The following is a 15759-nucleotide window of genomic DNA, read 5'->3' as shown; positions in this document are numbered from 1 at the left end:
CAAACAAGAAAACGTAAACACAAGACAGTTTGGTGGGACCACTAACTGCAGATCAGAAGGTGACAAGAAAAACTTGAGTGGAAGTACATGTAAAGACAGCATGAACACATGAAGAGGGATAGACAAGAGTAAAAGAGGTAATTAAGTAAAACCATGCAATAGAGCAATACAAATCAGCAGGGTAATTAAAAAAAACAAACAAAATGACAAAGAGAGGACATGACCAGGGATAAAAACAGGAGAAAAAAGATGAGTTCTTGATTTTGATTTAATATTGCTAACAGTGGGACTTAATGTTATTGAAGTTATTGCTCCAGAGCCTGGATGCAGTAACTGAGAAAACCCTTTTGCTGTTGGTTTTGAGACAAACAGTAATCGCAGGTACAAAACCATGATCTGCTTGAATGCGTGCAGAAGAAAGCAACTGTGCAACACTCTGTTAGACGTAAACTAAGAATAGATGACAAAGAGTGAGGGGAAAGCAAAGTCAGCAACATGAAAAATATCACCTCATATCAAACACACGCAATACAATGCTGCTGTGTGTTTGTTTTGGATACATTCATCACCAGTTTAACCAGGCTGGCCAAGAGCAACATCACCTTAAAAGGCTTACTGTACTCCCACTCCTTACTTGTTCCTGCTTTTTGTTCCTTTTTTTTTTTTTTTTAAACTGCCAGTAATTATGAAAATGTCACAACAATGACAGATATAGTGGACAGGAAGCATTAAGCTGACTCTACTGCTCTCTAGTCAGCAAGTACAGAGAACTGTGTCACATAGGTGGCAAATGCAAACGAGTGCAGTCGAGCTTCATTTATTTTCCTTCCATGCGGTTAAGTTGTGATACAGTGAGGAATGTGCAGGATGTGGGTAGAGTTTGTGAGCAGATTTTCTATAAGTAATATTAAAACAAAATTAGCATCAAGGAAACAGTCTTACTTAATTGTCTATGTGAGTTTTTAGCTTAATGCGTATGTGCAAATGTGATGTATTAAAACTGAGGAATAAGAATTTGAGCTGGATCACATCATAGTATTATAGACAGTAGCTGAAAAAGAGTTATTACTCTTCCCTCCTGAAAGAATGGAGAGGTCAAGCCCTGCTGTTGGAAGACTGTACACAGACAAGCTCTCTGTGTGGTACTTGTGTGGTGAGGCTATATGATGCCAACCATACACTCACATCTTGATGCCAGCTGTCTGGCCGCCTAATGCCTCCGTAACATCTATACCAGTTCCACACACAGCAGGCTAGTGTGATCCTATCCCAAATTTAGCAACAATATGAGAACTTCATTAGAAAACATCGGCCTTTTGTTATGTACGGTTGGATATATCTAATGTCGATGTTACAATGCTTGTGGTTTTAAACAGGTTTTGATCAAATCTACACAACTGAAAACTGAAATTTATTTAAAAAAAACAAACAAAAAAAACTGATAACAAAAGACTCTGCTGTGTTCCGATGAGCAGAAACCAAAAGGAATCAAATTTGCTGAAATTGTTTTCCTATGAACTCCAGAAGAAGGCAAGTGGACCCCTCATTTTGGTTCTTGAAGACATTTTACCTCTCGTGAAAGAGGCTCTGTCAGTTTTATGTTGAACAATGGGGAGTCCTCACCTCCAAATCACATGGCTAATGACCCATTAAGAATCCAGGATCCATAAGCCTGCATTGTAAGTACCTGATATGTGGTGTTGTACATTCCCTGCTCTGTTTAGAGATGGCTGTTGAGTTCAACATAGATGTCTTCCTTCACTACTCTTTCAAATCATCTGTTTTCTCTGTTTAGAAAGTGAACAATGCTGTCCTCAATGGAGCGTCCCTAATCCTTCAGGTGAACTGTTGAGTCTTGTCCTGAGGAGCTGCCTGTCCTGTGTTAACCCATGCACTTGTGAAGTGGTTGTTTAGTCTCCCCTATATATAGGTCTGTGCACTCCTCACTGCCTTGTACTGCATATACAACACTGCTCAGCCTGTCTTTGGGTGTTTTATCCTCAGCATGAACCAGTTTTTGTCTCAAAGTCTTGCTTGCTCTGAGTCCTTGTTTCTCAGACATACCAGCTACATATGGGATGGTGATGGTGTTCTGCCATTTGTTCTTCTCTTCTGGTGATAGAAAGTTCTGATATCAGAGCATCACACCACCGGGCTGAGCATGTCCCTACCAGCACAGAGGGAAAAGACAAGAAACACATGTATTGAGAAAGCAAATGAAACTTGTAGTTTCCTTTATTAAGTCAGCAAAAAGACTCAACAGTCCAAGTGCATCTAAAAGATAAGCGACACTCCTTTGAGAACAGCGACGTTCACATTCTAGACAGAGAAGACAGATGGTTTAAGAGAGGAGTGAAGGTGTTGAACTGGAACAGCCGTCTCTAAACAGTGGAGAGGGTCTGCAGCAACATGTATCAGGTACTTATTATGCAGTCTTGAGATCCCTTTCCAGACAGTTTAACCACCATTACCACCTTATGTTATCCTTCATCTGGCACAATCTTACGAACCTTGGAGCATGTGAACCCTGGGCTGTTAATGGACCACTGGCCATGTGAGTTATGGGTCATTTAGAACTGAGGAATCCTCCTGGATGAGAGGTGAAACATCTTCAAGAACCAGAAAGAGAAGTGCAAGTGCCTTCTACTGAAGCACCATGGATTAGCATGACCTGGATGACTAATGGCTTATGATAGAAACAGTAATCAATGCGTCACTGGTGAAAGCTGATCATTGCTAATAAACCCAACTCATCTTGCCACCCAAAACCCCTCATGTCCAGTTCTTTAAAGAAAGACAAAATGGATCAGCAGATGTTCTTCTTCCCAGTTAAACCTAATTATTGAAAAACCAAAGGGTTTACACATAAACAAATACTAAAATTGAAAGCACAGACGCACTAACAAAATCACTGAGATGTGACTACATATATAAAGCTCTGCAACAAGGCCCTGCCACAACTGAGTTTGTGATCACATAAAGAATATTTCTGCTCACAATTCAAAAAGTTGACTTATCAATGTGTTTTTGGCCATTAGGGGGCATAAAGACATCACAAAAAGCTAGCAAAGACACACCCTTTAACATATTATTGTCTTATTATATGACTAACCTTTTGCAAAACATTTCCAGTAGACAGAGCAACATGACCTTCCCTTTGAAGTTGTTTTTCTGTCTACCTGAGAATTCAAATCCCTGATGCAATCTCCTTTTGGATCTGTTCTGGTGAATCAACACCTATGAAATAAACATCTGACTCTTTTGGTTGCTAAACGTGAGGATTTCAACAGTGAATTGCCAAATTAGTCTGCCTTGGTGCTGGACAGTTTACATGTAGTCGACTTTCTATAACATATATGTGTGTCAGGTTTTTTTAATGCTGACAATAGATGCATGTTATAGCATGTGAACCATGTCAAACCAAAACAATGACCTAAAAGAGGCTTAAAAATACACAATAATTGTTATTCTTTAAAATACTTTTGCATTTTGGTTGTTCATCTGTGCTTAATTTTTGAGAATATTGACATGTTTTGCTCCTGTGGTTAACCAGTACTGATGGAAATAAACAATAGCATTAGAAAATATTAGTAACTTTTATGCTGTGTGCTGAATTTTTTGATGCGGTGACCACTTTCAAACACACAAAGATTGCTGAAAAATCCTAAAAATCACAGTTGTTCTCTTCATATGTGAAACTGAAGTTAATTTTACCTCTCAGAATCCAAAAAAAAACAAATAAACTCTGTGAAAACAAGTTACCTCAGTTGTTCCTTCCTTACCAAACCTATATTAGATTTATCCCTGCATGGATATGTCATGGATTTATTTGTCTGTGTTGTAAACGTAAGTATTTGTCCCAGGTAATGCAGGTGTGGGAATGACAGGAATGTCCAGATGGAGGGTGAGGTCCTTCCTGTGGTTTAGACCCATAATTGAACCGCGATACATCCAGTACTGTATTAACATTAGGGGATCGGTTGTTCTGAGGAATAATACAAGAATGATACAGTGATAGTTTCACGCTGGGATCATGTCTTCTCTTCAGTGACTTGTAAAGAAACTGAACTAACTACTTTGGACTTAATTCTATAAATTGGTTGGATGTAAGGAAGGGCTCCACATCCTCTCAGAACAGCTGTACAATTTAGCAACAGACATGTTGACAGTAGGTCAACGGGCTGCTCTTGTAATCCTCATTCTTCAGAGGTGGATCATCGTAGCCACAGGGCTGACTCATGCGTTGGCTGAGTTAAAAACTGCCAGAGCACCCAGAGAACAAAGAGTCGGCTGTGGGGCTCTGCTGAACGCTTCTCGGGCTTTTGAGCACCAGCTGTGGATATTTGGGTCGGCTGAGGCTGCTGATCAGAAATTAATTATGGACTACTCAGGGCTGCTGGTGCTGCTGCTGGTGCTCTGCCTCAGAGGAACATTCTGTGCTGTGGTGCAATGGGCCGAGTTAAATGAAGCAAAGGTAGGATGATGGCTTGCTTTCCTAATCTGCTTCAACACTCACTTTCACCTGACATTTCTGATTTATCTCAACAGTGAGTCAGAGGACTGTATGTTCCTATTTTTTTTTACATTTCTCTTAATTTTTGTGTAAATTAAAGTATTCTTTCAAAAACATAAATGCTTTGTTGTTTACCCACATATATACAGGCTTATCTGAGGCAGTATGGCTATCTGAACGAACCCACTGACCCACAAGACCCTCATTACCTGGAGGAGGTCATTGAAGCTCTCAGGTAACTCAGATTATTGCCCTTTCTGGGAACTTTTCTAGGTTTACATCACAGCAACTATTAGATAAGGGTCTGCTGGAGCGATACTTCCTACAAAGGTGCTGTCTTTTTGTTTCAGCAGTTTGCAGATGTTTGATTGTGTCTTGTCTTGTCAGGGTCTTCCAGCGGGTGAATGAGCTGCCACTCACTGGGGAAGTAGATGAAGCCACCCTGGAAGTGATGAGACAACCCCGCTGTGGTATTGAGGATCCTTTCAACAAGAAATTTCACAAGTACAGAGTGTTAGGTGAGCCGCAAAGTGTATTTCTATTGTCTCTTAACTCCATAAATTTACCTTGATTCATGATATAAAATCCCTCTTTGGTGATTGATTAAACCCTTAAAAACTCATTTCCATGTATCAAAAACAAAATATTTAGAAGTATTTCCAAGAAAATCGTTCCTTCATACTTTAAAACTGCTTAATTTAAATGGTGCAAATCTATTAAGTTTGCTTCTATCTCCGCCCAGCCTTCCCCTCCTAGCTGCAGCCTGGGCACACCAGCTCACCTACAACTTTACTCAAACATTGTAAAACTACTCTACACCACACACTGGCAAGCGGCAATTCTGGATTAATTCAGACAGAAATGTTTAAATCAGAAAATGATTTCGAAGGACAACAATGCTATAGAAAGCTCCACCCTGCGGGCTAACAGGATTGGTACATTTGATTTGTTGCGTATGAACCTTGAAAATCTTGATCTGTGCTTTTGAGATTGTCATCGTTGTAAGACGATATCTCTAAGCCATGGCTTTGACTGCTTATTTTGCTCATGATGTGTCTTCCAGCATATAAGAAAGACTTCATGGACACATTAACGTAATAAAAATAATTAATCTGCACCAAAGGGAGTCTTTAATTAGCTTGGCTGACTTTAAGAATGGTCCTTTTTCATAAGACTGTCAACAACAAGAAATCTGCATTTTTTTTCTATGCTTATGCTTTAAAGCTGAGAATCGTTACTTTTGCTTTTTAAACAGCACAAGTTAACTACGTTAGCAGGTTTAAATTGCTTGTACTCTGGTTCTAGTGCTGCTGACGCTTCACTGTTAATAATCTGTGATGATATCCTATATAACAATCTATCACTCAGAAGGACCAAACCAGTACTTTTACTTAATTTTGCTGCTAATACTTCTATGCCTTTACCGGTCGTACTCATAGTAGGGCTTTTCTAACAGGACTTTTACTTGTAATGGAGTATTATTACATTATACTTGTGGTACTTTTACTTAAGTAAAGATCTGTATACTCCTTCCACCACTGAAGCTGACTCCTTTATTTTGATTCTCACAGAGCTGAACAAAGTGTTAACTTTTTCAGTTTTGTTATGATGACCTCGAAATAAGACTTCTTATCTCTCAGGCCGTTGGGGAAAGAAGAGTCTGACCTATCGCATCTACAGGGACACCAATGACATGTCCAAGTCAGACATCAGGACGGCCATCCGTTCTGCCTTCAACTACTGGAGTGATGTGGCGGCTTTGACCTTCAGAGAGGTCAACTATGGCAGAGCGGACATAAAGATCTCCTTCCATAAGAGAGATGGTTACTGCGCTGTCCCTTTTGATGGCCGTGGTTAGTTTTCTCTATAAATATATCGGTTAAACGTTCACTTGGCTCCTAGAAGACATAATCACTCCTGTTTTGTGCTCCATCTGCAGGTCATGTGCTGGCTCATGCTGAGTCACCACCGTCTGGTATTGTCCATTTTGATGATGATGAGTTCTGGACTGAGGGGACAAGTTATGGTACTAATCTGCGTATTGTAGCCGCCCATGAAATAGGCCATGCCCTTGGCCTGGGTCACTCCCAGTTCAAAAATGCTCTGATGGCACCAGTCTACACTGGTTACCGTTCCAACTTCCAGCTGCACTCGGATGATGTGAAAGGCATCCAGGCGCTATATGGTGAGTGAAGGTCTGGCAGGATGTTTGTGCTGAGACTAGACCAGGACTGTCTATTTGGTGTTGATTGTAGTGTACAAGTATGGGTGAATTTGCATTAAACAGCACATGTGAGTTGACATAACATCACTGCATGCAGCTGCTGGTGTGCAGATACTGTGAACTTCTTACTCAAACTTTAGTCTCTGCTATTGCAGAAAACACTAAACAGACTACAAATTCTCTGAAGAGAACAGTTGGGGTGATGATTCCAATCCTGTTTGTGGTTGTGGTTAAGGAAACTGCAGTGCATATATGCCAAACATGTGCAATGACAGTTGTTTTTTTTTTTTGCAAATTTAAAGCGTCCTGTTCTGTCAGTTTTTAATAATGTTCAAATGTGCACGGTGTGGGATTTAGTGACGTCTAGTGGTGAGGTTGTATATTGCACCTCATCCTCTTATTCCAAACATATGAAAACTTAAGGCGTCTGCTAAAAATGCTAAACACCTTCTTTAGAGCCACTGCCAGGCTTATCACCTAAATCTAAATGGCATAATTTGTGATTGGTGGTTAAGTTTTGGGTAGGTTGGGTCAGGTGATATACTAATGAATACTATTTTCCATTTCTGCTTATATGACTCCTTAAATCCTGCACATCGGACCTTTAAGGTATCATAAATAAGATGTGGTTGTCATGTTTGTTTGTTTTTTAAATAAACACATATGAAACAATAACCTGAAATATTGATACCAGTATTGAATTGACAATCTTGTAATGTCATCTTTCCACTTTTAAAGAAACATATATCACAATGTATTATTCATTGATATTGTTGCAGAACTTGCTTACTTTCAAAACGGAGACCTGCCCATGTTATAAGGTCAATCAGTGTATCTGCTAACAGTTAACAAAACTTGTTTTAAGATGCTTTAACAGATTAACTGTTTTGAACCTTATCACACTCTCATCTGCAGAGAAGTATTAAAGCAAAGTATCTGACAAAAATGAAACACAAATCTAAATAATCTAAATGTCTCACTAGTGGCATGAAAGCATTATTAATGTAGGTTTCAATTGTCAAAATAAGCACAAAATGTGAAAATGTATCCTAAAATTTGCAGCTTCTCTGTTTTAGGCAAACGCGCCACCAGCACTTTATCCAGTCCAACAACGCCACAAAGCCTGTTTCCCACAGAAAGCAGTCACGGAAATGAGCACATACCCGATCCCTGCACGGCCACGCTGGATGCCATCATGTTAGGTAAGTTACAGGTCAGAATAATTACAGAGAAAGCCATAGTATGAACACAAAATACAGTTAGGAGTGTCTGTGAGCTGCCACAAAGATCTGTGAACAGCAATCAATGCAGTTTTAAAAAAGCAAACAAAAAAACTAATGATGAAATCAAGTTTTTAAAAGTTCTACTAATGTTGAAGAAAAGCAATTTTAGAGAGTAATAGTTTTTAGTAACATAGAGTAAAATAGAGTAATAGATTGCAAGTGCTTTTAAATCATAAAGTATTTACATGATTTATATCCTGAATCAGGTCCTTGGAGCAAAACCTTTGCTTTTAGTGGTGATTATGTCTGGACCATTTCTGATCTTGGACACAACACGCCGATAAAAGTTGACCGACTGTGGAGGGAACTCCCTGGAAACCTGAATGCTGCAGTGCACTCTCAAAAAACCAACAAGACATACTTTTTTAAAGGTAATTTATGTCTAGTCGACCTGGATTTTTGTTCTGCAGCTGTCAGTCCTGAATGTTCTGAATCTAACAGTTCTGCTCCGTCTGGGTCACAGGTAATCAAGTGTGGAAGTACACTGGGTTCTTGCTGGACTACGGCTACCCCAAACCACTGAAACGCATCCCTCCTAACATTGATGCAGCCTTGTACCTGCAGATAAACAAGAAGCTGGTCTTCATTAAGGTAACTGTGAGGAGAAGCAGTACACATGTTTATGATTCTACTCGGACAAATCCTCAGTTTTAATTGCATCTTGTTGCTGTTTGCCTGTGTAGGGTTCAGAACACTGGCAGTGGGATGAGCTGAAGTACAACGACTTAACTTTCTACCCCAAACCGCTCAGCATGCTCTTCTCCGGAGTGCCATCCGCTCCTGACGCCGCCTTCACCTGGACCAATAACAAGATCTACGTCTTTAAGGGCGATCAGTACTGGCGAGTGAATGAGCTGCTCAGAACGGAGAGAGGATACCCTCTGAGCAAGAGGGAACGCTGGATGCGGTGCTAGTGTTTGACCATTAGGAGGCAGCAGGTACCAGCAGGCCTGAATCAGGGAGTGCTGGTTCCACTCCAGGGGCATTGACAATCACACAACCTCAGCCGTAGTAACACGTTGTGAATCATCATTCATTGGAAAAACTAGTTTGAGACTTTTCATTTCATTTCACTGGATCAATCTACCCACACCCTCCAGAACAGGCTGATATTCGTGAGGCTCACTTCTTGTAGTGTGTATGTGTGTTTTTGTGACTGTAGTATTATGCAAGATTTTATATGATCTCTGGGAAGAATCAAGGCCTTGTTTTTTTGTTTTTTTTGCTTCGACATATGTGTTGAATTATGTGTCGTAATAATTTCAGCAAGTTGTACTATGGTGATGGGACTGTGCATTTTCTGCTCAGTTTAGTGTAACCGACTCCTTAAGTATATTCAGTGCACATTTCCACGATGTCATGAATCACACTGGCCAACATACATTTGTGTCCTGATTTTAAATAACAAATGTGACATTTTCTACAATTAAACAAGACATCCATAATAAAACTGCCTTCTGGATTTGCAATTCTCTGTCACCAGAAAAGTTGCTCACATTCCCACAAAAAGGGGGAAAAAATATATTTAATGTTCACTGTGATGAAAGGGTGGTCTGTCCTGCATTGTGCTGTCTGCAAAAAAAAAAACTTTGGAGGCACCATGGAAACTCCAACCAATTGCGAAGTAGGAAATCCTCCCCATGACCTCTTTATTGCCGACGAAAAATCTGGTGAGTAATGCTGCCAAGTGTTGCTAAGAGGCTGCAGAGACAAACAGTGCAACTGATCTGACTGAAGAGATGAGCGAAAATGTGTTGTTTTTGTATCAAACAAATTTATTTATCTTTGAAATTTCTATCAACAGGTATTTACAGATCCAGGAAACAAGTGCATCGTCCCTGAAAAATTCAAACAACAAATGGATAATTATTTAAAAATCTACAAATTAACAACAAACATGCTTTGTTTTTTGTCCTTTTTTTCCAACACTACCATGTACTTGGTCATTATATAAATTAAATTATAAAACGTTTACTCCACAAGCATACATGACAGACTAAATTCTTCACCTAAATGTATTCTGACAGGAGCTACGTTGCAAAAACCATCCTCTTTCAACATGTTCACGTCAGATTTTACTCTCTCACCACACTACATCTTTAAAAAAATACACAAAATAAAAGTCACTTTAATGATAACCTTCCACAAATCCTACGACCACACGGTTAAACAGAAAGACAAGTAATAGCACAACACTTCATGGCAATGACTAACTTTTTAAGTACAGTACACTTAATTTCAAACAAACTGCTTTGTCATATTCACTACCAAAACATCTGTTTTTGAGGCTCAAACTTGCCGTTATGTATTTAATACATCATGAGTGGAAATGGGTGACCTTTCTGTGTTAGTTTGTGTTTCTCTGAGAAACAGTGGTTGCAGTGGTTTTAGGATCATCAAACAGGAGCTTGACACCTTCTGACGTCTCCCCAGAAAGCAGCATTCGGTTTCACTGGACACCCAGAGCTGACTCTGGAGAAACATCCATTCTTGCTTCAAACCAATTTAAAGGCAAAAAAAGAAGCCTTAGATAGTGGAGCAGTTAACAGGTTCTACTCTACATTAGGAAGACACAGTTGGAGAACCAGAGAGCACTATGTAGTCCCTTCTTATCTGTGCATTGTTCAGACCCTGACGACTGGAGTTGTAGCAGTGAGAGGCACGGTGGACCCGGTGTCGTAGTCCAAGTCGATCATGGTGTGGTTGGCGGTGCCCAGGCTGCTAAGGGAAGTACCTGTGCCCATCTGTCTGTCCCGCAGACTTTGCAGGTAGCTCTAAGAGAGAGGAGCAACACAGGGAAAGATGAGTGAGGCACATAAATGATGGCATCAACTTGACAGCAATAAAAAAACAAACAAACAAGATCCCTTTTCTTTTTTCTTTAGGAAAACTGATGCTGTAAAAACACAATAATGACTACAGCACACGCCATGTTGGGTGACACTGACCGGTGCCAGTAGATCCCCAGCGTAACGTTTCACTGGGGTGGGTTTACGACGGTACGTGCCTTCCTGCCCACCTGCCTGCTGTCGCTTCTTGGCGTCCTTCTCTCGAATCCGCATCAGCTGGACTCTCTTTTGTCGCCGACTGATAACAACTACGAGAGGAAAAGAAATTCAAGAGCAGCTGTATGAATTTTCGAGAGACAGAAATAAAACTTTGTTACTATTAGATTTGTTGAAAATATCAGTGGTTGTGGTTGATTTTAAGTTTAAATTAGATTTAGAGGAGGTTGGTGATAACCTTCCATTTGATGGGATTTTTGGTTGGTATAAAACACTTACGTTCATTTGAGTATTACGGAATGTGCACAATTTTTTTTTTTTTTCCAGAAATACTTGTCTCTGATTAGCTGTTTCTGCTCTAAGTATACATGTGATTACCCATGTATGCTCAGAGCAGTGTGCGGTGTGAAGCACAAGCAGTCATACAGTCAGTGTTATTTACCATTAAAATTTTGGTTTCATGGCAAGTAAACTAAACTATCTTTACGTTTCACATTTCTAGCTCTGTGACATTATAGTTAATGTGCAAATGTGCAAATTTAGTATATTTAGCTTAAAATATGCGGGACTGCAGTTTAAAATGGCTCAAAGTCCTTTTTTTAAATCAAACTTATTCAAAACAATGCTTAAAACATTTTTTCTAGCAGTTCACATTTCATTTAAATACAAAAGTTAACTGCTAATTCAGGTATTAAAAATTTCACACCAAAAAGTTTTCAGAAATTCTGACTAGCTGGTCCTACTCTGTGAGCATACATGTGATTAATCATGTGATCGCTTGAGAGATGCATTGAAATCTAACTGACTTTGCTTCCAGAAGGAGTCAGTTGCTGGACAAATGTGTTTTATTCTCCATTTTATTCTTAGAGATTTGATCAATTCAGGCCCTGACTCACACCCACAGCAGAGTGAAAGCATCATGACATTCCATCCTTACCCTCAGTGTGTGAGAAGCTGTCATCCGTCAGTTTCCACTGGACCACAACTCCTATGAGGCTGAGAGCAGGCCAGATGCCCAGAATGACCCAGCTGTACCAGCAGAGCGCTGGTCCGGGTGTGAGACGCAAACAGTCATACACATGTGTGGCCAGAGCCAGCATCTCCACAAAGTAATCAGCACACACTGTCATGATGGCTGCCCCGAACACAGCAGTGGAGAGCATGGTGAAGAGCTTTTGCCATTGCAGTGTCAGCACAGCGAACAGCATGCCCGTTCCCAGAAGAGCACCCAGCGGCACCCAGACTGTGGTCGGCGTGTAGAACTGGTGAGTTACCAGCAGGGCAGCGAGGGCCAGGAGAAGGCCAAGCAGCAGGCCGGTCATGAAGAGGCCGACGCTTCGCACCAGCATGGTGACCAGACCGCAGAGGAGGCCTATACCGAGGCCAATACCTGCGCTGGCCTCCACGCTCAGCTGTGTGTCCAGCACATGTTCCTTGTGGCACAGCAAGAAAATGATGACCGAGCCAAACATCAGGCCAGACAGGAACATGACAGCCTTGAAACAGCGGTAACCTGGAAGAGGAGACACAGAGGAGATCTACAGTGAGGAATTAGGGAATTGGGAGTTGGAAGGTGTAGAGTAATAAGCAGAAATCCCATTATATGAACATAATGTAAGCACAGAACAACTACAGCACACTACATCTATCAGCTCATGTGTATACAGTCTGCAACCCGGCAGGGATGCTCACCAAAGAAGCAGTAGATGATGCCGAACAGGCAGCACATCGAGCAGATGACGGCAGGGATGACATCATACTTCCTCTCTATCTCCAAACTGCAGGCGTCGACCTCGGCTATGCCTGCCCCCGCCCCTTCTGAGCTCAGCCCGTTGGGATCTGCCATTCTGGTTGAATGTCAAAGGCTCTGGGACCGGCTGAAGTTCAGGATGAGAGTAGAACTTCCGTTGGCGTTATCTCAAGTCCATCTGAGCAGGTTTGGTGACTAGAAGAGAAAAAAATTGACAACTTAAGAAAAATAGGAACGTGAGGTCAGCTCTTAGTTAAGAAACAACTAAACAGTTTTATCCTGATTAAAACACAGAACCCAAGTATTCAAGAGGTAAAGGTGAAGTGTGAAATCTTCAGGTCAACTGTGACTTCTTCTAAGTTGCTCTGTATGTGCAGCTGCAACTGCAACTCAGTCAAACCTTCTATGCCACAGCAAACACACAAACAGCTCATTCACTCACTGTAATCCACGAGCAAGCTTCGTTCCCCTTCATCGGTTTGAGCTCAGACAGTTGTGTCATGTCACCTGATTAAAATTAAATTTTTGCATTTTTTAACACAATTAAAATAATCTAGTTATGAAAGTCTCCTAAGAATCAAATGGAAAGAGGAAAGCCATCAAATAATACATTCTTTTTCTTTTTGCTGTTGTTTCATGGCAACTGAACTATCTTCATTTTCTTTTTCTTTTTTTACAAAAGTTTATTCTTAAAATTGCAACAGGGCTGCAGATGTTACCACCCTGTGAAAACCATATATCCATGTAAGTCTAAATATAGTTTATTTAGCTTCAAATATATTGAGCTACAGTCCAAAATGGCCTGAAGCTGAATTTTTCATCTAATTGTATTCAAAACAATGCTTAGTTTACATTTCATCTCCACTTCCCCCCACCTTCCTCAGTGGAAGTGCCCCAACTAGTAGTCTTGAAAGATTATATATGATATTTAAGCTGGCCGGCCTGCAGAGAGCTGCAGTGGGGCTAAAGGCTTATGGGTGGACTGCTCTTTCTGAGGCTGCTGGCAGGCCTCTTATATGAGCTCACCACAGCTGAGATCCGATTACAGCTAACTCACGTTTTCTACTCGGTACAAACAGTCAGGAACAGTCGGTCCGGCCTTTTCTCTTTAATAGCTGCCAGCTTTTCTCTTTCTATCCTGTTTATCTTCTACCTTTCCTTCGTTACCTCCAAGTTTCCCCACCTTAAATCTGACATGTGGCAGATCTATTTTGTCTTTTTCTCGGACACAAGACTGTGTAATTTCTATGTCCTGCCTATGAATGACTTTACATGGAAAAATTTAGACCATTGGAAAGTTTTCTTTTCTTCTTCAAGCACTCGCAGTTGTTCCGCACCTATTTTCTCCCCCTCTTTCTGCTTTCTATCAATGACAACTGCTATGTCTAAGAACTGAGGAAAGAGCATGTGACCAAGCCGCAGCCTGTTAAATGTCTTATACATTACAGCTGATTATTACTTTGAGAATATGGGCATATAATGTTTCTCAATAAAACGATTCAAATAAAAACTGTAACTGGGGCTAGGATCTGTCAGGTTTATTATTGTTGCTACAATTTAGGTTTTGCTCATGACATGCCTTCAAATAGACTAAATTAGTTCCTTACTGTCCTCATATCGCTAAAAGGACAGATTGCAAAAATCACTGTAATGAACACCAGCTGAAATGTTTGGGGCTTTTTGTTGACTACAGCAGGACAAACAGCAAACTGGAGAGAATGAGATGAAGCCAAAATAAAATCTAACTTTTCAAACAAAATGAGCACTGCCGGCAAGATCTCTGCTTACAATCAAGACTATAATCTTCACATCTACCCCAGCCAAGTGAAAATGAAGAACCAAACTGTGCTATGGGACAAAACTACAAACAGGGGTCTGGGAGGCATGCTGCTTAGTGGTGGAGTGCAAACATGACAGCTGGTGGGGGGGCTTCTGCATGACGTTTACACATGTTCTCTGTATCTGTTAAGGTTAACTCTACATCCTCTAAACATCTAGCAGATGTGAATATGATGTGTCAGTGTGTTTGTCCATATATGCTGTGACCTTCGTGACTCTGAACAGGATAACCTAACAGTTATGAGCTTTTGTTTCCCCTCTGGTTTGGGTGGTACTCTGATCTGCGTCTCTGTTACCGCAAATGCAGACATATGAGAAGAAGAGAAGGTTTTGTGAATGTCAGTGCTACAACTGTTTAAATTGTTAAACTGGAATGTGAACCGCAAAGACATTCATATACTAAAACGAGCCAACAAACGTCAGTAGATACACTTTGCTTCCAAGTAGAGCTGACTTTTACAATAAATTATACTTGATGTTGTTGACTGCTGCTGCTGCTTTGCCTCGAAGCTTTTCGCCCTAGTTGGCCTTTGTTCAGTACGACACCTGCTGTGGAGCAACTGGTTGGGCCGCATATGAAACACCTGCAGCAGCCAGCTTCTTGCACGGAGCGTCGCATACGGAGCTCACCTGTTGTGTGACCTTTGGCCATCTGTCATTTTAAGCATTTTTTTGTCTTGTAGGAAATGTGACTCAGTAATATGAGACTAATTTGATGTCGTGCTATTCAGCTGATCTCTGTCATGCACTTTTGCAAGGGAATACAGTTTGTATTTTACTAAATTAAAAAGAGATAAGTAGTTGGAACTAACTACACAACTAAAGCGACACACAGCAAAATCAAATTCAAAAACATTTTGCAAAATTGTATTGACATATAAGAACCAAATCACGCTACACTGGCTTTTTTATTTTATTGCAATAATTACATAAATGAGAAGCAAACAGAATTTGCAACGATTCTCTTTCAAACTGAATTTTGTTCAATCATGAGAAAAAGTCATCAGTGCTAATAGAAAAAAAATGTCCAAACCTCCTCCTTTCTGCTGCATATTTGGTTACTGTTCAACTCTATATTTCAATTGTAAAAATAACATTTTCCAGCAAAGCTAGCACTATGAGAGTGAGCTAGTCAACATTGAATT

General features: G+C 40.5%; 2 protein-coding genes across 3 annotated transcripts; one reads left to right on the top strand and one right to left on the bottom strand.

Moving 5' to 3' along the window:
• The first annotated feature begins 4288 nt into the window (after positions 1 to 4288).
• mmp19 (matrix metallopeptidase 19) lies at positions 4289 to 9473 on the top strand. Its single transcript, XM_008306954.1, has 9 exons — positions 4289 to 4474; positions 4663 to 4748; positions 4901 to 5031; positions 6154 to 6366; positions 6453 to 6698; positions 7814 to 7939; positions 8227 to 8391; positions 8484 to 8611; positions 8704 to 9473. Exons 1-9 carry the CDS (start codon positions 4379 to 4381, stop codon positions 8932 to 8934), a joined length of 1422 nt encoding a protein of 473 aa, XP_008305176.1. The 5' UTR covers positions 4289 to 4378; the 3' UTR covers positions 8935 to 9473.
• Positions 9474 to 9774: 301 nt separating this feature from the next.
• LOC103376555 (transmembrane protein 198-like) lies at positions 9775 to 12871 on the bottom strand. 2 transcript variants are annotated; one of them, XM_008306952.1, is made up of 4 exons: positions 12718 to 12871; positions 11963 to 12538; positions 10969 to 11117; positions 9775 to 10794 (listed from the first exon to the last, which is right to left on the bottom strand). In XM_008306952.1, the coding sequence occupies exons 1-4, from the start codon at positions 12869 to 12871 to the stop codon at positions 10645 to 10647; spliced, it is 1029 nt and encodes a 342-aa protein (XP_008305174.1). In that variant the 3' UTR covers positions 9775 to 10644. The 2 variants fall into 2 exon arrangements, with proteins under 2 accessions (XP_008305174.1, XP_008305175.1); XM_008306953.1 differs by having other exon boundaries at positions 10657 to 10794; positions 11040 to 11117.
• Between the last annotated feature and the right edge of the window lie 2888 nt (positions 12872 to 15759).

The sequence above is a fragment of the Stegastes partitus genome, unplaced genomic scaffold, assembly GCF_000690725.1.
Source record: "Stegastes partitus isolate 25-593 unplaced genomic scaffold, Stegastes_partitus-1.0.2 Scaffold51, whole genome shotgun sequence".
Classification (NCBI taxonomy): domain Eukaryota; kingdom Metazoa; phylum Chordata; class Actinopteri; family Pomacentridae; genus Stegastes; species Stegastes partitus.
Note: the sequence above shows the minus strand (reverse complement) of the source record. Positions and strands in the feature narration are given on the sequence as shown.